This window comes from Manis pentadactyla, chromosome 16 (assembly GCF_030020395.1).
Source record: "Manis pentadactyla isolate mManPen7 chromosome 16, mManPen7.hap1, whole genome shotgun sequence".
NCBI classification, from domain to species: domain Eukaryota; kingdom Metazoa; phylum Chordata; class Mammalia; order Pholidota; family Manidae; genus Manis; species Manis pentadactyla.
In genome coordinates, this window is record NC_080034.1 from 71,124,060 (window position 1) to 71,147,980 (window position 23,921).

General features: G+C 37.5%; 1 protein-coding gene across 1 annotated transcript in view; it reads right to left on the reverse strand.

The window, feature by feature from the left end:
• Positions 1–23,921, reverse strand: part of LOC130681274 (bromodomain adjacent to zinc finger domain protein 2B-like) — a 106,306-nt gene that overhangs the window by 20,897 nt on the left and 61,488 nt on the right. The window contains exons 5-13 of the mRNA XM_057493911.1: positions 18,432–18,644; positions 16,511–16,573; positions 14,819–14,884; positions 10,961–11,101; positions 8,440–8,694; positions 7,281–7,495; positions 6,337–6,411; positions 5,319–5,535; positions 325–387 (exon numbers count right to left, since the gene is read on the reverse strand). Coding sequence (XP_057349894.1) covers positions 325–387; positions 5,319–5,535; positions 6,337–6,411; positions 7,281–7,495; positions 8,440–8,694; positions 10,961–11,101; positions 14,819–14,884; positions 16,511–16,573; positions 18,432–18,644 — 1,308 coding nt within the window. The remainder of the gene's footprint in view (positions 1–324; positions 388–5,318; positions 5,536–6,336; positions 6,412–7,280; positions 7,496–8,439; positions 8,695–10,960; positions 11,102–14,818; positions 14,885–16,510; positions 16,574–18,431; positions 18,645–23,921) is intronic.

Below are 23,921 nucleotides of genomic sequence, written 5' to 3' on the forward strand. Positions count from 1 at the left end.
AACTATTAACATGAAATCTGACTGAATTTTAAAAGTTATGAATTCCAAGAAATAAAACCATGCATTTATTGATATTTTGTATTTAAATAAAGAGCTAAAGAATATAGCTCTTGATTAAGTTAGTACCATGTCTTAAGAGGGAGGACTTTAACATTGGCAAGAAACTTTTACGGTTTAATTGTGAGAATGTTTCTGGAGCTCTCCATTTTAATTACTTACAAGAAGCTTGCTTTTATTTAGCAGTCACAAAAAAGGAATCCCATACAAGGTGGATTTTTAAAACACTGCAAAAATGATGTAAGCTATAATCTGAAAACTGCTTACTTTACTCAGCTTTTCAATCTGTCTTTCTAGCTCTTCAACACTTGCTGCTTGGTCACCTTCATCCTATACATGACAAAATACAGTATCATTTAAAGTTTTAAGATTTATTCAATCAATCTGTGGGTATTTAATGAAGGCCTCCTTTATGCAAAGCACTAGGATAGGCCCTATGGGAATGAGTAAGCCTCAGCTCTTGGTTCTTTGTAAACTAATAATCTGGTAGGGAGACACATGCACATCACACTATGGAAATAAAAACCACTACACAGAGGAAGCCATAGGGACCCCAAAAGAGGTAGAGATTTAAGAGTCATGGAGTTCAGGAGAGGGTGAGATTACTTTTAGTGGGAATCTTTACCGAGAGAGGCTACATGGAAGAAGTTGTGTCTTAATTAGCTACCGAAGAATGGTTCGGATTCGATCAATCAGAGAAAGCGCAGGGCATTCCAGAAAGAGTCTGATGTATCTTGACATGAAAGGTACACGAAGAGGTAAGACAGGAGATGAGGCAAGGATGAGTTCAGGGTTAAACGATCTAGAGCTATAAATGCTTGACCATGGTCAATAACGTGATCCTTTGAGGGAGGTTAAACGTGAGAACTACGCTTACAAAGATAATACGGCAATAGTCCTAAGATGGCCTGGAGCAGGGAAAGGATGAACATTGTCAAATCTGGTTAGTATTCCACTGCAGTGACTCAAGAGGGACGGAGAATGTGGGACTTACATAGGTAAAAGAAACAGAAACGGAGAAAAGCAAATGGACGTAAGAGAGTATTACCTAATTAGAAATGTTAAGTCATGGCCACTCATGGGTATGAGGCAGAGAGGGGTGAGGGAGACAAAGGAAGTAGTAAATTATGGTAAGAGTTTAAATCTGGGAGACTGCAAAACTACTGGTACCATTCATTTGGTACCAGTGACTCACTGGAGTCATTTTTAGGGCAAAGAAGGTAAGTTATATTTTGAACACATTGAGCTTTTATAAGAAAAATAATCCCTACGATATATAATACTAATTTCGTAAGTGGTACTTTACTGGTGATTACATGAAATTTTTCATTCTAGAAAATGAATATAGGAAAACAACCACCAAATTATATGTTTTAGAGGGAAAGCATAAAGTAAAAGGCACATGTCTTTTCTTTGTATCGTAGCCACGCTACTTCCTATGGGCAAACTACTTAACTCTTCTAAGACTATTTCCTTACCTGTAGATTGATAACAACATTTCCTGTAACATGGGGGCATCTGTGAGGGCCGAGGAGAACAGATCTGAAAGTAACCAGCAAACTTCCAGGCACACAGTGTGCAAACTGGTTACTTTCCCTCTTTCTGAAAATTGTATCTAGAAAATGCAGGTACCTCTTAGGTTTAAAAAAGTAAAATTTGTTTCCGGTGCTCATTTTCTAGAAGCATTTTTAAAAAGCCACACTGCCACCAACCACTCATGAGCAGGTATTTCTGGATGAGTAGTTATCTCCCCAACAAAAGGAAATGGAAAGAAGCTTTAGTATAAGCTATCGTTTATCTACTTCTCATCCAGTTTAGGGGAGCAAGTTACAGAGGCATTTAGGCATACTGTTTGTGCTAACAGTAACACAATTTCTACTTCAGGAAAGAAGTCTTAAAAGAGAACAGGCCCAATGACCCTCAAATAGATAATTACATAATTACATGTCTGTATGGTTCTAAAGTGATCTTTTGACTCGCAGGGCAAATGTTTGATAATATGCTTACACAAAAATACAATTCAAGCAACAGTAATAAAAAATACTTGCAAAAGACATCAAAGTAACTATGTATCAGTCAAATAAACTTAGTGCTGTTTCTAAGACTCTCCCTAAGATGAAAAGGAAGTAAAGTGTCTACTAAGGTTTGTTTAAAGCAAAGGAGTTTTGACTAATAGTCCTTATAATTTTAAGAGATGTGTAGAACTTAAAAGGTCAGAGAGAAAGGCAAGGAGACTAAGCACAAAGAACTCATCTCTGCCGTGGTTCTCCATGATTTCCCAACCAAAAGAGAGGCCACTGTATGTCCCTATGTGTCAAAGTTCGATCATCCACATAACCTGTTACCAGGCCAACTTGTGAAGTTAGAGCTCACGTAGGTTTCAACACAATTCTAAGGTTTAGGTATACAGACTCCATGTGCTGAAGGAATGAGGAGTGTGGAGAAGAGGGAATCATCTTTGAGACAAAGGGGGATGGACTTAGTCAAGGGCAGGACCTTCTAACAGAGAGCGATCACACGGGTCTCAACGGAAAGGCTCCCTGAAATGCATCTTCTAGGGAGTTTTAATTCCTGGCACTCTCCCCAAACTTTAATCAAGAATCTAAACCTACTTTTTGAGGAATAATGTATCTATCCTATCATTGGGCTCATTAAATAGTTAAATTTTTTAAGGCAATTGATAAGTGGCTACCAGTTCTTCATCATAACAGATAACTCTAAAATCACTTAAAAGAAATGTTATTTTGACTTGTTAGGTCCTAAAATTATTATCTTAAAAAGTTTTTAAACTGTTTTCTCACATTAACAACATATACATTTGCCAGGATTTTACTCAATGAAACCCTATAATCTACCTATAATTCAATTAAAAAGTCACTTTAAATGATATATGTGGTTAAGAGACATTAATGATATTTAAATAAGTAGTAACAAATTTTAGTAGAGTTTATCTACCTTGCCCCATTGATTATTTTCTTTATATCTTCAACCCCCTCTCTTACTGACTCCCTTCAACCCGAAATCATATTTAGCCTTTCACATCTGAGTAACCCTTGGTTGTCTGTCCCCTTTAGGAACCACCTTTTCCTCTGAGGCACAATGCTTACAGAAGTCATCTCACCTCCTCACCTTCTATGGTGCTCGATCCTTCGCCACCCAGCTCCTGCTCTGACCCGACTAACGACTGTGCTGCCACTGGTCCCCAGTGACCTCTGCCTTGCCCGATCCCACAGACACTTTCGATCCTCATCACACTAGACTCCTGCTACGTTAACATTGTTTATCACTCCCTCCTTTGAAATGTTCAGTTTTCTTGATTTTTGCTACTACTACATGGGTAGAAAAGAGCTGACATTGCAGGTCTGACTGCTCTATTTGAAAGGCCCGCGTACAAGGCTGGTCCCTGGCTGGTGTCTGGGAACTTGGATTTCACAGGGTTTCCTCCCACGCTGATAGACTGGCTCACTGGAACCCAACTGGGCTAACAATGGGGTGTATACTGAACACCTGTTTTTCTCCTGGGAGTTTTATACTTGTCATAACTCATTCCTAGGAGACTGAAGCCCATCCTGTGTGACTCCACTGGGAAAAGACTCTTAACAGTGTGGGTCTGGTTTCCTCTGGGCTGTGGCTCACACGTCTTTTCTCTCTGATTCTGATGTGTGAGTCTTCCTAGTGAGTCACTGACTCTGGTGATGGCCTCAGAGATCCTTGAACCATTACAGACATCTCCTACCTCTACAACTGCTCCTTCTTCAACAAGAAGCCCTACGGGATCTTCTGAAATGTTGACATCCCTTTGGGGTTCCAACTTCAGTCTACTGCTATGTTCCCTAAACCAATCACCCTGTACAGAAATCACCCACCTCATGATTTTAAACTACTGTCTGTGTGAATAACTTCCAGATCTATATGTTCATGACTGAACTCATCTTTAGGCTTCAGATTCTTATATCCAACTTACTGCAGAACTGCTGCAAAGGCACCTCAACCGTAACATGTCCAAAATGAACCCACCATCGTTTCTTGTCTTCCACTATCTGATCTGCACTCCCCTCCTCCTCTATCATCTATTTATTCTGTTCCTCCTGATTTCTCTAACTCAGTTAATGGCAAGAATACCACGCAGCCTCCCAAACCAGATGGTCGGGCATCAATCCTACCCTTCCATCAACCTACCAGTTCAAATACTACTCATTCTTCTCCCTAAGTATTTACTGAAATCGTTTCCTCCTTCTTCCCAACTACCATCGGGCTCGTTTGGGACCCTACAACTCATTAAACTCTTGCAACATCTCCTGACCGACCTTCCCACCTCTGATCTTGCCCTACCCCAAATCTACTTCTATTTTCCATGGAGCTGCCATAGGGAGCCACTAAAAAAAGCAAGTGTGACTCTGTCATTCTGTCACTTACAAAGAGGAAGCAATGGCTTCCTCCTACCAAAAAAGTGTAAATCCTAGTTCACAGTTGTTGCTAGGAGGCTCTCTAATAACAATGAAGCACTTGTCAGTCACTTAAGGCGCATCGTGGTTTCAGATTCCTACGTCCGTTTATGCTGTGCTTTTTGCCCGAGCACTTCTCTAGGGGTTCTTCCCCAGGTTAACATTCAGCCCACCTTTTAGCCTCAGCCAGTGGGCCCAGAAAGCCTTCGTTGAGGACCTATTCCTCATAAAGGTTCAATGCCCTTCCTTTCCGCCTGCCTAGCACAGAGTAAATACCACCGGCAAAGCAGTTAACATGTAGTACATTACATTTTCTTACGGCAAATCTTCCTCAATGAGACTGCAAGTTGAGAAAGGACTTTCGGTACCTTACTCATCTTTGATCAAAAGTGCCCAGAGCGAGGCACATAATAAACTGATGATGCTTGAGAAATACATCAGTTTCACTAAATGTGACAATACTTTCAAGGCATGAAGTATTGTACACATATAAGCTAGGATTTTACCAGAATGAAAGAGGATAACTGAAATTAAGAATCTACATGGTTCTTTGAAGAACTCTCAATATGTTCTATAAAAAGAAAAACTTGCCTTTGTTTATTCAGTGTAAGCCCATCCCATGTGTGGGCAATTATTAAACCATCACAAAAAACTTTACGAGGTGATTGTTATAAATATTCAGTTTTCAGATGAAGAAACTGAGGCAAGTAAGTGTCAAAATGGAATTCAAACCCAAATCCACCTGACCCCCAAATTCTGTTTTCAGTATGTTATGTTATCTTTGTCAAGTAATAAAATCTACCTAAACTTGATTACCTCATCTTCACAGACATCAGTTTTCTTTCCTTTTCTGTCTTCCTTGTCTTCCTCCTCCTCCTCCTCCTCCTCGTTGCCATCAGCGTCACTGTCGCCGCCCTTCCTTCTTCGCTTGTATCCTGCTGTGGGGGTGGCCGACGCGTGCTGCTCTTCTCCAAGATCGATGCCACCTGAAGTGTCTCTCTTGCCTGCTTTCTTAGCATAAATGATTCGGAGCCTTTAAAATGTAACAAAATTAGGATGTACAAGAAAACCTTCTCTTCATATATTTTAGAGAAAATAACGTGAGTTTTAAGCAAAAATGCCTTACGGTGAGTATTAAGTCAATGGCAATAAAATTAGAATTAAAGAAATTTAAGAAATATGTTTCCAGAAATTACAGAATATATTGACTTTTAAGAATTATTCTGGATCTCTCTGGAATTAGAATATATTTTAAAAATAAAACTTAGCTGAAAAAATTAACTCTAGCAATGACCAATGATAATTCCTGATCCCATGCTTTCAGACTGAAAAAATTTCTGTTCAAATTATACAAAGAAATCTCCTCTTACATAGAAATTGAGTAATTTCAGCATTATATTTCCTGGCGGGAAACTAATTAAGCTTTAATTCTGAATACATTTGGATATTTTAGACTCTATGAAAGCAAACTTTAATTAGAAAGCAATTTTTAAAAGTGGCAGTTCTAAACAGATTCTACTTATGACAAAACTAACTTGATAGCCAACAACAATCTTAGAAAACGTGATTGCTTGACTTCTTTGGGAGCAAAAATGTAAACTGACTTTTTTCTAAGTCTGAAGCATAAGATGTTCAATGACTCTAATTACAACTTTTGTCCACTGCAGACTCTCATCCTAGGTTTTATTAATTTCTTAACTCATCTTAATTAAGCTTTACCTTTTTTTATTTCTTACACATAATAAACTTTAAATTCTGTGTTTGGAATTTATGTTTTACTGGGGAATTTGTACAATGGGAAACAGTATACTAACTTTAATAAAACAGGACTTACTTGCTGAGTTTACCTTCTACCATCCATTTATCTCTCCTCAAGTTTGACATATAATCAGTGTTCTTGTCAATTTCACTGTCAATGCAAAAGTTTATTAGAAGACAGAAATTAATCCATTATGCAATATGTTAACATGGTGAGTAAACTGTTGCCATTTCTTGCTAACTAAAAGTGATGTCAATGAGTAGCGAAAACAAGTGAAAAATTATATCAATACAGTATCACAGCTAAGAGATATACAGAAGACTTAGTATGTCCACCAATGGTAGAAATGCATGGCTCTGAAATATACAGATTGATCCGTTTCCTAGAAAGGAAAAGAACTAAAAGTAACAATAATTAAAATATGTAAAATAATGAATAGAAAGAACAAGATGAATATGGATTTGTTCACCAAAACTTGAAATACTAGAGTGCAAAATTTACTTTGACTCTTAAATGTAAGTTTTTAAAAAGTACAATACATCAATAAACTAATATTAAATTGTTATTAGCAAATAATAAAATAAAAAGCTGGATAATTCTATTAATGGCTATGAAGGAAAATCACGTAGTTATTTATCACTGAAAGATGTCAAAGAAAGAAAAAATTCCGGATTCTTGCAAAGGTGCTACCTTCTGGTGGCATGGTAAGAAAAAACTATTTTTATGTTTCCTTATATGAATAATTAACAGAATTATTAAGTAAACAAAATGGTAGCAAAGAACATGCAGTAAGATCCAAATTTTCTTTTCAACAGACTGCAGTAAATGCATTAAAATAGTAGTAGTAGTAGTAGTCATCTCTGAATGGTGAGGTTAAGTGTAATTTTGTTTTCTTTGTGCTACTCTGTAAACTTTGGATTTTGCATGGGTAATTTGTGTTACTTTGTCATATAAATTATTTCGATTAGACAAATTGAGAACAGGAAGGAAGCGCCAGAGAAGTCTAGGCACGGGCTCACCTCACCACCCTCCTGCTGCACGCCAGCTCACTGATCAGGAAGGCCAGCGCCGAGGCTTTCTGGGCCGGAGTGTGGGCCTGGAAAGCCTTGGTCCTCAGGCTTTCGGTGAGCTCAGTCTGTCCACAACGGGCCTCCATAAAGATCTGCAAGATCTCGGAAACATTGTCTCGATTCATACCAACATTCAGCAAATGTTCTCCAAGAGCTGTTTCGGCCTATAAAAGTTTGGCATTTTTGTCAGTATTGTTCCTAACCGTACAGAACATAAAAACAATTAAGATTTTTAAATGTTTTTATTATATTATCTATGTATTACTGAAAAGGGCTTAATTCACACTTGAAATGAAGTAAAGATAAAAATAGACAACAGATGATAGACAGGTATTTGAGTACTTGCGTCTTTCTATTCCTTCTTTAGACCCTTGGTTAACAGGCAGGAAGGAGAGTATGTGAAGTCATGAGTAGATATCATACCTTCTTTGACTATAGAAACTATCTCAAGCTTTCTAAGGCTTTATCTAGGCGTTCTATCAGTACTGGTTGCGGGAGGCCCAGGGGCACTACTGTTGTGTTTTCCAGCTCTAGAGTGTCATGGACTTTATTGTCTGGTATCCTAAATAGGAAAATGGAAGAACAAGCAACTGGTGCACCTGGAAACTTCTCTCTCCATCATATTATCTACAGCAAAGCTGACTGAAATGTGTATCTTAGCTGGAATTATGATCCACTTGAATTTCTTGAGTATCCACTGAGAGGTACAGAGTCTTAACATGCTGATCTTAGAGGTGCTGTCACTAGCCTCAATTGTTCACAGTGATTGAGAGCACACAGCATAATTTCAGAAGGCATACATAAATTTTAATTCTTTATGATTTATAAATTCTCTTTTGCTGAATATCACTTTCCTTAAGTCACTTGGTTTTGGCCAAAAGCTAGAGAAAAATAAGAGTAATCTGGGAATATCTACATTCTGTAGGCTTTATGAACCAGGTTTCCCTAGATGTGGACCATTTGCAACTGAAAGCAAATCTACACTTAACTTTGTGAGATGCGGAAAAAACTAGATCAGTGTATACACTCTTCTGCTAATATGCTAAAGCCAGTTATCAGTGCACTGAGGGTACAAATTAAAATCACTTTTTGTATTTTGTTTTTTTACCTTGTATCCTGTAATTAGACCTGGATCACACACAGCAGCTGACAGGAGCCTCACAAGCAGGTCTTGTACCTCAGCCATGCTGTCCCCTAGATTCAGCAATCCCTCTTGAAGAATACTCAGGTCTGGAACATCAGTATTCCCATTAAAGCCTAAAGCTTTACCGAAGACTCGTAAGAACTGCACCACAATGAGACAGTTTGAAAATGTACTTCCAGAGAGGACAAGTCCTGGAATACGAGGCAACTCTGGCAAAGGCTGAAAAATAAAATAAAATAAAAAACTAATTAACTAAAACGGCTATGACTTCAGATTTTCTGAAATAGAACAAGTTGCCGTCTTTCTTTGCTCTTGAATTCTGCCAGTGGTTTTCCGTCTAGACTGTGGATTCCCTGAGGGCATTTCTGCAACCCCATAGTACTAAGCACGGGATTTTGAAACCAAGCAACCATCAATAAGTTTTAGTGGAACTCAATACGAACTCAGAATTCTGAAAAAAGAACACAAATTTTAATTAACATATTGATAGAACATGGGTTCCATAACTGGAGCAACAGAAGAAATAAGCATTTCAAAAGTACTTGGCCATGGACATACTAAGTAGGGCACGTGTACTAATTTCTTCTAATGATGGAGACTGATTAATAATTCATGCTTGTTTGGTTGCTCAGAAACTACCGTGTATCTATGGGCCGATGGGAGAATGGTACCATCTTTGGCTAATTAATGCAGATAAACTATTTGGTCCACATGACCAGAACCCATGATCCTATCAAGAACCCAGTTACACTGCAACTAACAGTCTCTAGGCTTGTAGCAAAACACTAATATTGAATTTCAATACTCCCATTAGAAAGCAGCTTCTTTTGCTACTTCTCAAATGTGCTCACATAGTAACATTTTAATGACAAAACTGTAGTACCAGTTGTCATGAATATTTAGGAAGTAAATAAGGCAATAAGGCCATGAATGAGACTTAATAATAGTATTTCAAATTTTGATTAGAAAAAAATGAACTTTTACATATTTCTATTTCACTGGTCTTTGTTAAACAATGTTCCTCCACCCTGCACTTACTGAAACAACTAACCAAGGACCTTCTCTAGTGATACTGTGTGGAAACAGAACTGCGGATAATATCTGATAGCACACAAACCTTACAGGTTCCATTTGAAAACCAAACCATCTAAGTCTGAATCTTTTTTCTTGAACCATATCATACACATACCATGTGATTTAAAAAATTTATATAACAAAGCTATCAAAAGGCTTAAAATGGACTTCTATATTTGATTTACTGCATGTGGATTTAAACAGAAATAACAAATTCAAGAAAATAGAGATCTTTTAGGATTTTTCAAAAATTGCTCACTGTGAGCCTACTAAATGTGTCAACTAACCTATGTACCCTCTCTGGACATAGGAAAATTTAAACATGCAGTTTTACTAAAACTAGTGTTTATACTTTTATTTGTAGTTAAAAGCATTTGTGCTAAGTAAGAATATTATTATAACTAAATCCCCACTAGGATATTTTTGCTTTAAGTGCTTTAGAAAAAGCTGAAAAGAGACAATCACTCTTTGTATTATCAGATGAACATGGCATATAATATAGATCCTATTGACTAATTATACTATTATTGACAGTATTACAGAAATATGTATTATTGACAATTTTCTACAAATACCATCTTAACTATAGCCAAACATAATTGATTTCTTCTGATAAGTATATAAATTATGCCAGTTAACATGATTATCACGCTCTTTCCAAATTTCTACTTTTACGTATTTTAGCAACATCTGTGAAAACAACAGGAGAGAAAACACATGAGGTCCTCTCACTGGACACATTTCTTGGCTTTCAAGGTGATAAACAGTATGGACCCTGGAGTTTAACAAATTGGAGTTTGGATCCAAGGTGCCACTTATGAGTTGTGTCATCTTGGGCAAGTTCCTTCACCTCTTTGTGTCAAAGTTTCTCACTTGTAAATGGGCATAAATACCTCTTCAACAGGATTGTGGTGAGGGTTAAATGGGAGAATTCATACGTAAAAAACACTTAGCACAGTGCCTGGAAAGTAGTCAACATACTCAATGAAGTTAGCTAACAAGTCTAAAGCACTGAAGGAGGTTACAGATTATAAATCCTGATTTATTTAAATATCTAAGGGGGTTTGAGGAGAAGGCAGATCTTTCTGTATCTAAACATATAGGAAGGACCAAATGAAACAGAAATCTTATCTACTTTTATCATTCCCCCTTGTACATTTGTACAGTGTTTTTATTTCAATGAAAAAGATTGGCAGCACTCCACCACTTATATATTTAGAACTTCCATTTCCAGTGCAGGAGGTCAATAGACTTATTGGTGGCCATCAGGAGAAGCACACTGACCTAGACTTGGAAATCCACTGCTCAGCTGAAAGTGAAAGCCTTCGTACTGGCAGCTCGGGCAGACGAATGAGGTGAGAACACAGGAAAAATTAAACTTATTAAGGAAATGGTTTACATGATAACTTACCTTTTGGTCTGCTAAGCACATGTCTTCATTAGGCTTCTTTAGTTCTTTTGCAATTTCTAATTCTAATCTTCGTTGCTCTAGTTTAAGCTCTTTCTTTAATCGTTTCTCATCACGTTTTTCTTGCTTCGACCGTTCTTTTTCCTTAAAAAGAAAACCATGCCCACATAGTCTCTTTAACCATTATTATGTTTGAAAAGCCATTAGTTAAAATTTAAAAAGTGATCTGTGTTATGTCCATGAACAGAACTGTCCAAGCAGGTTTAAGCGACGGACTTAGGACTGCATAGAAATAACTTATTTTGCTTTTCAGTATTGTCACTCTTTGATTTTCAAAATAATCTTATGACTGTATATATTTTTGTGCAGTTGATCCTTAATCAGCACAGGCTTGAACTGCATGGGTCCACTTATATGCAGGTTTAAAAAAAATACACACACTGGTAACTTTTTTGAGATCTGCAACAATTTGAAAAAACATTTTCTTTTCTCTAGCTTTATTGTGAGAATACAGCGTACAATACATACAACATAAAAAATATGGTTGATGATCTGCTTATGTTATCAGTAAGGCTTCCCAGTCAATGGTAGGCTATTATAAGTAGTTAAGTTTCTGGGGAGTCAGGTGTTATATGCAGAGTTGTTTCCTTAATGTCACATTGTTCCAAGGCCAGCTGTGTGTTCTCTGTGTGTGTGCATGTGTATTCTTGGGCATCATTTTTAACTAGTGATATGCAGTACTTTTTCCAATTAAAAAACCATACCTATAATATGGAACAGAAGGTAAGAGTGTGGTCAATTTTTAGGATAAAACGGAGATTTCCAAGAAATCCTTGAAAATAGTAGGATCTTTAAAACTTGGTGACAGGCATCCATTTTTGTTTACTAATAAAGATACTTCAAGGGAAACATGGCGTCTCTAAATTCAGTGAATTTAGTGAACTTATCCACTATTTTAATTTATTAGTCAAATTAGTCACTAATTTATTTACTGAATTTTAATGAACTGTATAGGACTAATGCAAATCCTGTGGTTCTCGTGTAAGATGACTCAAAGAACCAGTTTCAAATGGCATATATAGACAGTCACAACCTAGGCCCCCACAAGGTCAGTCTCACGTCTTACTCTCGGTGCATTCGCCAGGCCCTAGTGACACTGACACAGCTGGGTTGGGAAAAGTCTGCGTGACAGTTTGAGGCACTGCTTGGATGATGATGTGATGATGCTGCTGAAGATGGAGGAGGAGGAGGAGAAAGAGGAGAAGCAGCAACAAAGCTAAGACAGGTGTACATACAAGGTTAAAACTGACTCCCTCTGCCCCTTGTCTTCCTCACCCCAAGGGCCCTAACTCAGTCATCAGGCTGTACCTTAGTGTATGTCATCCCCGCCCTGCTTAGAATTCACAGCTCCTCCTCCTCAACACATATGCCTTTTTTTTTTTTTTTACTCTTCCCACAACTACTTCAGGCACTGTAATATTTCTTTTTTGGCTCCCACATAACATAGCATTTATTGAACTCTGGGACAATTATCTGTTTAATGTCTCTCACGTTACTGTGAACTTAGAGTGGTCAGAAGAACTAATTTATTCACCCATTTCTTAATGCACCTATTCAATTCTCAGCTGTACAATTTGCCAGGCACAGTTTTGAGGGATTTTTATCCTTTTCCCTGACTCTCATGTCTGTATCATTTCAACATTCCTCACCAACTGATCTAAATATTATTTTTATTTCTGACTATAGTAATTATCATCTGACTCTAACGGACATATTTGGTGTGCTTTAGCATATAAAACTTATTTAAGCATGAATTAATGATTAATTCTACAAATGCCACATAAATAAAGATACGTTAACATCTGTACTAGTAGTCATTGAAAATATTCAATAGCCAGTCTTTTTCTCTACTTTTTACATTTTATATCGTGGACAAACATAATTGATGTTTTCAATTTTCATCTATACACAAACCTTGTATCCAAAAGCAGAGATAAACACCTTTGTTAATAATACTCAAGTTATATTTAGGAATTTTTAAGTATCTGAAATCACAGTCATGAAACCAAATTTTAACCCCTCAAAAGACCCTCAAACAACATCCCAGTAATTAATGGTAACTCTTTTTATTATTGGTAAATAACTGATAACGTTAGGCTTTTGTTTCTATAGGCTTCAATTTTTAATATTGAAACAAAGAGAAAGTTATAATCCAAGGACATAATCAGATTTCAGATGCCATTTGAAACTTATAAACAACACAAAGTAGCTTTAGGGAGATCATTCTGATCGAGAGAAACACCACACAGTACAAAGCATTATCCAACAGTTTGCACTTCTGAGTTGGGGGTCTGCTACTTAAAGAGCTAAAGACATCACAAAAAAACCCATATATAAAGAAACAAATATAAACATACAATAAAAGCACACATTATATACATTTATCTGTGCTAAACATTATTTCATATAGTCATTTTGAGTTTTTATTTTTAATATAATTGATACTGGTATACCATCGCAGCGTTTACTTAAAAAAAAAATAACATGCTGATTCAAAATGGATCAAAGACCTGAATGTAATTCATAAAACCAAAAAACTCTTGGATAAAAACATCGGGAAAACTCTTTTGGACATAAACATGAGCGAATTCCTAGTATCTCTCAGGGCAAGGGAAACAAAAGCAAAAATGAACAAGTGGGACTATATCAAGCTGAAAAGCATATGTACAGCAAAGGACACCTTCGTTAGAAAAAAAGGAACCCTGCAGTATGGAATATATGCATGAATGACAGATCTGATAAAGGGTTGACATCCAACATATATAAAGAGCTCGTGCACCTCAACAAACAAAAAGCGAATAATCCTATTAAAAAATGTGCAGAGGAGCTGAACAGACAGTTCTCCAAAGAAATTCAGATGGCCAACAGACACATGAAAAGATGCTGCACATCGCTAGTCATCAGAGAAATGCAAATTAAAACCACAATGAGATATCACCTCACACCAGTAAGGATCGCCACCATCCAAAAGACAAACAACAAGAAATGTTGGCGAGGTTGTGGAGAAAGAGGAACCCTCCTACATTGCTAGGGGGAATGTAAATTAGTTCAACCATTGTGGAAAGCAGTATGGAGGTTTCTCAGAAAGCTCAAAATAGACATAACATTTGAACCAGGAATTCCACTTCTGGGAATTTACCCTAAGAATGCAGCAGCCCAGTTTGAAAAAGACAGATGCACCTCTATGTTTATCGCAGCACCATTTACAATAGCCGAGAAATGGAAGCAACCTAAGTGTCCATCAGTAGATGAATGGATAAAGAAGAGGTGGTACATACACACAGTGGAGTATTATTCAGCTATAAGAACAAAATTAATCCTATCATTTGCAAGAACATGGATGGATCTAGAGGGTACTATGCTCAGTGAAATAAGCCAGGCAGAAAAAGACAAGTCCCAAATGATTTCACTCGTATGTGGAGTATAAGAACAAAGAAAAACTGAGGGAACAAAACAGCAGCACAACCACAGAACCCATGAATGGACTCACAGCTACCAAAGGGAAAGGAACTGGGGAGGATGGGTGGGAAGGGAGGGATGAGGGCAGGCAAACAGAAAGGGGGCCTTACGTTTACCATGTATAATGTGCGGTGGGGGCATGGGGAGGGCTGTGCTACGCAGAGAAGACACGTAGTGATTCTACAACATCTTACTACGCTGATGACACTGACTGTAATAGGGTTTGTGGGGGGAACTTGGTGAAGGGGGGAGCCTAGTAAACAAAGTTCTTCATGTCATAGTGGATTAAGGATAACAAAATAAATTAAAAAACTAAAAACTCTGACTGTCCTCTACATTTACCTGTTTTCGTTTCTCAGCCTCCAATAATTTGGCTTTTGCAGCTTCTTCCTTCTTTATCCTCTTAGCCTGTGCATATAAAATAGGTCTCAAAGTCATGCAACAGCACCACCACAACCTGAATATGACCTTAGACTTGGAAACGGAGCTCCATGCCTCGCAAGGTTCAAACAGTATGTAACGTGTATGTAGACAATTACAGATTTCCCCTCAGTTTGTTACGTTTAACATACTGATTTCATTTGTAACGTATAGATTACAATTAAGATATACAAAAAAATTCTTAAATTCGTAAGAGAATGTCAGGTTTTTTTCTTCAAACTCTGTAAAACGTCTGAAATAATTTGAGTGTTACTTTACCTTAAAACTTAATCACAGAAAAAAATGATGTTATGGCATTTTTTGCTTTTTCTGATTTTTGAAAGTAAATCATGATCACTGTAGAAACTTTACAAAAACGGGATCGATTTTAACAATAAAGGTTAAAGGACAAATAAGTAGCATTTAAAAATGCCCGTGTCTACTTTACTTGAAGTTTCGTTTGTAATACTTAAAATTTGAGATAAATCCATTACTTAAATAACATTAACTCTATTTAACGTACGGTGGTTAAATTCAAGGTTTTTTCCCTAATATAATAGAAACATAACCTTTAATGAAGCACATTATGAATATCAAGCTCATGCTATCAAATTTGAGCTTTATAATCTTACTCATTATCTAGTAGCTTCATAATTATCTAGTAGTAATTGCCAATGTACTTTAATATTTTCAATTTGGAGGGTTTTAAAATTAATTTGAAATGGGTAAGGGAATATGTGTACATGGTTTTAGAAGGAAAAAACCTGCAACTGTGGAAACCTCAGCTAACCGTATTGCTCAGGGAATAAGCCAATTTTTATGGCAACAGTTTCCTGAACAGCTAAGGGTTTGGATTATAATAATTTTCAACATTAAAAAGCTCGTTTTGGACAAAAGTACTTTGGATAATTTTGAGACATATACACGTACAGCTCAGATAGACACAGTACACTTAACATAATTTGGCTTTTTCTTGAAGACTTGAGCAGTTATTCTTGACATCAGTTACTATACACAGTTTGATAACAGAAATGCCTTTGGGCCATTGAGGTGTTGAAAATTGCTTCCTTTTTAACTACCAGATTACAGACTGTTGCTAGGCTTTGGAGTTTCTGTTTATCCTATTTTCCCTTGCTGTCTTGCAGCTATTCCTTTTGCTGTTGCCAGCATGTCCTTGAGCCCTATTCTGTCAGCCCAGTTCTGTCCGAACTCAGAAAACAAAGCTGGTTAAACTGTTTCCACATTGAACACTCCTACTTTTGTCATGTTTCATTTCTAAATGAAAAGCAGGTATGACTATAAGACTTAATGACGTTGTGAAAAGTAAAGAACATGAATTTTAGCGTATGATCTTTATGACTATATTGGCTATTGAGAGGTTTCCCCTTTCTTTTTTTTCCTTTACTTATTTCCTGGATTTTTACTATTAGGATTAGATAAGCTTGCTAAGTAAGGTTCAGAGAGGTCCTTATTCTATACATTATGTTTACAGATAATTTGTGATGGACATGTTAATTTGTATGAGTGAGAGAACAGACTGATAAAATTTTCATTTTTCAGACTTTAAAATACATGACTATATTACTTTAATCATATCAAATTTAAGAATTCTACCTCCAGAATTTGCTGGGCTCGAAGACCTTTTTCCATTCTCATTTGTTGTATTCTCTTAATTCTTTCCTGTAGGAAAAATTATGACAATTTTAGATAATAAGCTAAATATCTAGGAGGAAGGTATTTAAGTGGAATCAAATAATTAAAGATATAAGTACAGATTTACCAAATTTTACCCATGCTGGATATAAATTTTAATTATTTACTTTAACATTATATATATGCCACCTGTCTTAAATTGGAATGACTTTATAAAATGTCTCAAAACAATTTTAAAATACAAATGCTAAATAAGTATATAAAAACAACATAAACCAAGCTGGTTAAACTCAAGTCTTTATAAATATTTGCAAGTACAAGTAATACTCATTTGGAAATAAATATTGGACAGACAAGTAGGATAAAACAGTCTATCAGGAAATCAGGACCCCTAAGGCTGGTCCTGAGTTACTGTCACTCATTGCATGAACTTGGACAAATAGAACTACTCTTGCATAAAATAGGGGAGGCACTTGCTCTTTTTCTCACTGTCACAATTAAATTAAAAACGATTTAAAAAGTGCACAGTACATCACGATTGTACGAAGTATTAACAATTGCCATAACGTGATAAATTACATTACTTTCAATAACTACAGTAAGCCAAATACAGAAATAATTTGTAGTAACTTATAAGTGGTGCTCAAATTATCTAAATGTAATGTACTAGTTATTGTTTGAATTCAGCAATCTAAATTTTGTTAACCTTACATTCTCATTTTAAAAAATCACTCCATATGTTATAAGCACATCGTTAACAATTTCACATACATAAATCCCTTTGAAAGTCCTAAATTGGCACTGATGAGGATACAGTTTTAAAAAAATACACCTAAATTGCCCTACTTGTAAATTGCAGCTGTCCTAGGATTTTCAGAGCCAACACATTCTATACTACCAAATATTACCATACCCACCCCTACTTCCAGATGCTAGTTGTACCTTTTGAAGCAATACTTTAATACATTTTTATTTCGTTTTTTGCATTGATGTTATTGATTTCCTGCAGGGATCCACTGTAGGATAATGAGATTTCTGGAATTTCTGCTGTGATTTTAGAAGACTGATCACTTTCTATGACTTTGCTCATTGTGAACCTAGGTTTTGATTATAGCTCACAAAAATAAAAATACAAGTGTATATTTTCTTTTATTTCCAAGTTGTAGAGAACACTGCATTTGATCCGCATTTGAAATATTTATTTAGATTAGAACTTGAGACCAAAGTGTTCTCTGAATTTAATCTTTAATCATGTCTACAAAAGCCATTCATTAATCTCTTAAGCACAGAAATAGGTATAGAACCTTGGGCTTAACTCACCCAGTGTAGAGCTGTTGTTTTAGTCTGAGTGATTTATACGGATGTACATATATATACTTGGTAGTGCTTTCATTAGCAATAGCAGAGATAAACATTATTTATAAATCAGTGCAGGGGAAGGAGCCAAGATGGCGGCGTGAATAGAGCGGTGGAAATCTCCTCAAAAAACCCTATATATTTTTGAAAATACAACAAATACAACTATCCCTAAAAGTGAGACCAGAAGATACAGGACAACAGCCAGGCAACATCCACACCTGTGAGAACACAGTGCCTCCGAAGGGGGTAAGATACAAGCCGCAGCCCGGCAGGACACGAGCGTCTCTTACCCCAGCTCCTAGCGGGAGGAGAGGAGTCACAGCAGGGAGGGAGAGGGAGCCCAGGACTGCTAAATTCCCAGCCCCAGCCATAAGCACTAGGAGAGCAGACACACAGCGAGTGGCGAGCTGGATGCTAGAGAAACGGGACAGTAAAACCTGCGAGCTGCCCCCACAGCCGGAGCCCCAGGGACAAAGAAAAGCGAGTGCTTTTTGAAAGTCTTAAAGGGACAGGAGCCTCAAACTGTAGGAAACACCCCGGTGTAATCAGCCCAGTTACTGGGAATACCGGGTAACTCGGGGCGCCCCGAACCCCTGGGTGGCAGCGCTACTCGGAGGCCCCTCACGGTGACAAACAGCGTCCCTCCAATTTCAACTCTGACGTGGCTCCGCCATAGCAGAACAGTAGTCTGAGGCCGGCCTCTCCCATGGAAGCAGGGCAGAGATTCCTCCACAACCTCCGGGCAAGAATAAGAAACCCAGTATGCGTGCAGCTGCCCAGCACAAGCCGCTAGGGGTCGCCGTTCTCCCAGGAGAGGAAGGCCACAAACCAGCAAGAAGGGACGACCTCCCAGCGACATACACACCAGCTCCCCAGAACTACCTCTATCGCCATGAAAAGACAGAAGAATTTGATGCAGACCAGACTAATCCAGACATCCTCCCCTGAGAAGGAACCTCGGGAGATAGACGTAACCAATCTCCCTGAAAAATAATTCAAAATAAAGGTCATAACCATGCTTATGGATCTTCAGAGAAATATGCAAGAGCTAAGGTATGAAGTCCAGAGGGAGATTACAGAAATAAAACAATCTCTGGAAGGACTTAAGAGCAGACTGGATGAGGTGCAAGAAGCCTTTAATGGAATAGAAATCAGAGAACAGGAACGCAGAGAAGTTGATGCAGAGAGAGATAAAAGGATGTCCAGGAATGAAAGAATATCAAGAGAACTGCGTGGCCAAACCAAACGGAACAGTCTTCGCATTATAGGGGTACCAGAAGAAGAAGAGAGAGAAAAAGGGATAGAAAGTGTCCTTGAAGAAATAATTGCTGAAACCTTCCCAGAAATGGGGGAGGAAATAGTTCCTCAGACCACAGAGCACACAGAACTCCAAAGAGGACAGCACCAAGACACATAATAATTAAAATGGCAAAGATCAAGGATGAGGATAGAGTTTTAAAGGCTGCTAGAGAGAGGAAAAAGGCCACCTATGAGGAAAAACCCATCAGGCTATCATCAGACTTCTGAGCAGAAACTTTACAGGCCAGAAGAGAATGGCATGATATATTTAATGCAATGAAACAGAAGGGCCTTCAACCAGGAATACTATATCCAGCACGTTTATCATTTAATATGAAGGAGGGAGTAAACAATTCCCAGACAAGCAGAAGATGAGGGAATTTAACTCCCACAAACCACCTTTACAGGGAATTGTAGACGGACAGCTCTAGATGGCAGCACTACCAAGGCTAAACAGATGTCACTGGAGAAAATAAAATCACAGCAAAGAAAGCAGACAGACCAAATTCTAACTGAAGGCAAAAAATAGAATCAACTACACACAAAGGCAGTTAAAGGAAACACAAAAGAGCAGAGAATAAAACACCCAATTTATAAAGAATGGAGGAGGAAGAATAAGAAAGGAGAGAAATAAAGAATCACCAGACAGTGTCTACAATTGCTCAATAAGCAAGTCAAGTTAGGCAGTAAGATACTAAAGAACCTAACCTTGAACCTTTGGTAACCACAAATCTAAAGCCTGCAATGCCAATAAGTACGTATCCTTCAATAATCACCGTAAATGTAAATAAACTGAATGCACCAATCAAAAGATGCAGAATAATACAATGGATAAAAAAGCAAGACCCATCTATTGGCTGCTTAAAAGAGACCCACTTCAAACCCAAAGACATGCAGTGACAAAAAGTCAAGGGATGGAAAATGATATTCCATGCAAACAAAAGGGAGACAAAAGCCGGTGTGGCAGTACTAGTAGCAGACAAAATAGACTTAAAAACAAAGAAAGTCACAAGAGATAAAGAAGGGCATTACATAATGATAAAGGGGTCAGTGCAACAAGAGGATATAACCATTATAAATATATATGCACCCAACACAGCACACCAGCATATGTGAAACAAATACCAACAAAACTAAAAGGAGGAAATAGAATGCAATGCTTTCATTTTGGGAGACGTCAACACACCATTCACTTCAAAGGACAGATCCACTAGACAGAAAATAAGGAAGGACACAGAGGCAATGAAGAACACACTAGAACAGACGGAACTAATAGACATCTATAGAACTCTACATACAAGAGCAACAGGATACACATTCTTCTCAAGTGCTCGTGGAACATTCTCCAGAATAGACCAAATACTAGGCCACAAGAAGAGCCTCAGTAAATTCCAAAAGATTGAAATTCTACCAACCAACTTTTCAGACCACAAAGGAATAAAATTAGAACTAAATTGTACAAAGAAAGCAAAAAGGCCCACAAACACATGGAGGCTTAACAACATGCTCCTAAATAATCAATAGATCAACGACCATATTAATATAGAGATCAAGCAATATATGGAAACAAATGACAACAACAGCACAAAGCTCCAACTTCTGAGGGACGCAGCAAAAGCAGTCCTAAGAGAAAAGCACATAGCAATCCAGGCATATGTAAAGAAGGAAGAACAATCCCAAATGAATAGTCTAATGTCACAATTATCGAAATTGGAAAAAGAACAAATGAGGCCTAAAGTCAGCTGGAGGAACATAATAAAGATCAATGAACAAATAAATAAAATTGAGAAGAATAAAATAGAAAAAAAAAATCAATGAAACCAAGAGCTGGTTCTTTGAAAAAATAAACAAACTAGATAAGGCTCTAGCAAGACTTATTAAGAGAAAAACAGAATCAACACACATCAACAGAATCAGAAATGAGAAAGAAAAACTCACGACAGACCCCACAGAAATACAAAGAATTATTAGAGAACACTATGAAAACCTATATGATAACAAGCTGGAAAACCTAGAAGAAATGGACAACTTCTTAGAAAAATACAACCGTCCAAGACTGACCAAGGAAGAAACACAAAATCTAAACAAACCAATTACCAGCAAAGAAATTGAAGCGGTAATCAACTACCCAGGAACAAAACCCCAGGGAGAGATGGATTTTCCTCAGAATTTTATCACACATACAGAGAAGACATAATACCCATTCTCCTTAAAGTTTTCCAAAAAATAGAAGAGGAGAGAATACTCCCAAACTCATTCTATGAAGCCAACATCACCCTAATACCAAAACCAGGCAAAGACCCCACCAAAAAAGAAAATTACAGACCAGTATCCCTGATGAACATAGATACAAAAATACTCAAAAACATATTAGCAAACCAAATTTAAAAATACATCAAAAGGATCAAACACCATGACCAAGTGGGACTCATCCCAGGGATGCAAGGATGGTACAACATTCGAAAATCCACCAACATCATCCAACACATAAACAAGAAGGACAAAAACCACATGACCATTTCCATAGATCCTGAAAAAGCATTGGACAAAACTCAACATCCATTCATGATAAAAACTCTCAGTAAAATCGGTATACAGGGCAAGTACCTCAACATAATGGCCATATATGATAAGACCACAGCCAACATCATACTGAATAGCAAGAAGCTGAAAGCTTTTCCTCTGAGATCATGAACAAAACAGGGATGCCCAACCTCCCCACTGTTATTCAACATAATACTGGAGGTCCTAGGCACGGGAGTTAGAGAAAACAAAGAAATACAAGAAATTCAAACTGGTAAAGAAGAGGTTAATCTGTCACTATATGCAGATGACATGATATTGTACATAAAAAACCATAAAGACTCCACTCAAAAACTACTAGAACAGATATCGGAATACAGCAAACTTGCAGGATACAAAATTAACACACAGAAATCTGTGGCTTTCCTATACACTAACAATGAACTAATAGAGAAATCAGGAAAACAATTCCATTCACAACTGTATCAAAAAGAATAAAATACCTAGGAATAAACCGAACCAAGGAAGTGAAAGTCCTATACCCTGAAAACTATAAGACTCTCTTAAGAGAAATTAAAGAGGACACTAAAAAATGGAAACTCATCCCATGCTCCTGGCTAGGAAGAATTAATATCGCCAAAATGGCCATCATGTCCACACCAATAAGCAGACTTGTTGCAAACCCTATCAAATTACCAACAACATTCTTCAATGAACTGCAACGAATAGTTCAAACCTTCATATGGGAACACCAAAGACCCAAAATAGCCAAGGCAATCCTGAGAAGGAAGTATAAAGTGGGGGGGATCTCACTCCCCAACTTCAAGCTCTACTACAAAGCCACAATATTCAAAAATTGGAAAACAATATGTAAGAGAAAGAAACCGTATTATTGTCGACCACCATACAAAAAAGTAAACTCAGAATGGATCACAGATCTGAATGTAAGTCATGAAACCATAAAACTCGTAAAAGAAAACATAGGCAAAACTTTCTTGTACATGAACACGAGCAACTTCTTCATGAACGTATTTACCCGGGTAAGGGAAACAAAAGCAAAAATGAACAAGTGGGACTATATCAAGCTGAAAAGCATATGTACAGCAAAGGACACCTTCATTAGAACAAAAAGGTAAACTGCAGTATGGGAGAATATATTCATAAATGACATATCTGATAAAGGGTGGACATCCAAAATATATAAAGAGCTCATGCACCTAAGGACACAAAAAGCAAATAATCCAATTAAAAAATGACCAGAGGAGCTGAACAGACAGTTCTCCAAAGAAGAAATTCAGATGGCCAACAGGCACGTGAAAAGATGCTCCACATCGCTAGTCATCAGAGAAATGCAAATTAAAACCAAAATGAGTTATCACCTCACAACAGTAAGGATCGACACCATCCAAAACACAAAGAACAACAAATGTTGGTGAGGTTGTGAAGGAAGGGGAACCCTCCTACACTGCTGGTGGGAATGTAAATTAGTTCAACCATTCTAGAAAGCAGTATGGAGGTTCCACAGAAAGCTCAAAATACAAATACCATTTGACCCAGGAATCCCACTTCTCGGAATTTACCCTATGAATACAGCAGCCCTGTTTGAAAAAGACAGATGCACCCCTATGTTTATCGCAGCACTATTTACAATAGCCAAGAAATGGAAGCAACCTAAGTGTCCATCAGTAGATGAATGGGTAAAGAAGAGGTGGTACATATGCACAGTGAAATATTATTCACCCAAAAGAAGAAAACAAATCCTTCCATTTGCAACAACATGGATGGAGCAAGAGGATATTATGCTCAGTGAAATAAGCGAGGCGGAGAAAGACAAGTCCCAAATGACTTCACCCATATGTGGAGTATAAGAACAAAGAAAAACTGAGGGAACAAAACAGCAGCACAATCACAGAACCCAAGAATGGACTCACAGTTACCAAAGGGAAAGGGACTGGGGAGGATGGGTGGGAAGGGAGGGATGAGGGCAGGGTAAAATTAAAGGGGGCATTACGATTAGCATGTATAAGGTGGTGTGGGGGCCCGGGGAGGGCTGTGCAATGCACGGAAGACAAGTAGTGATTCTACAACTTCTTACTACACTGATGGACAGTGACTATAATAGGGTTTGTGGGGTGGACTAGGTGAAGGAGGGAGCCTAGTAAATATAATGCTATTCATGTCATTGTGGATT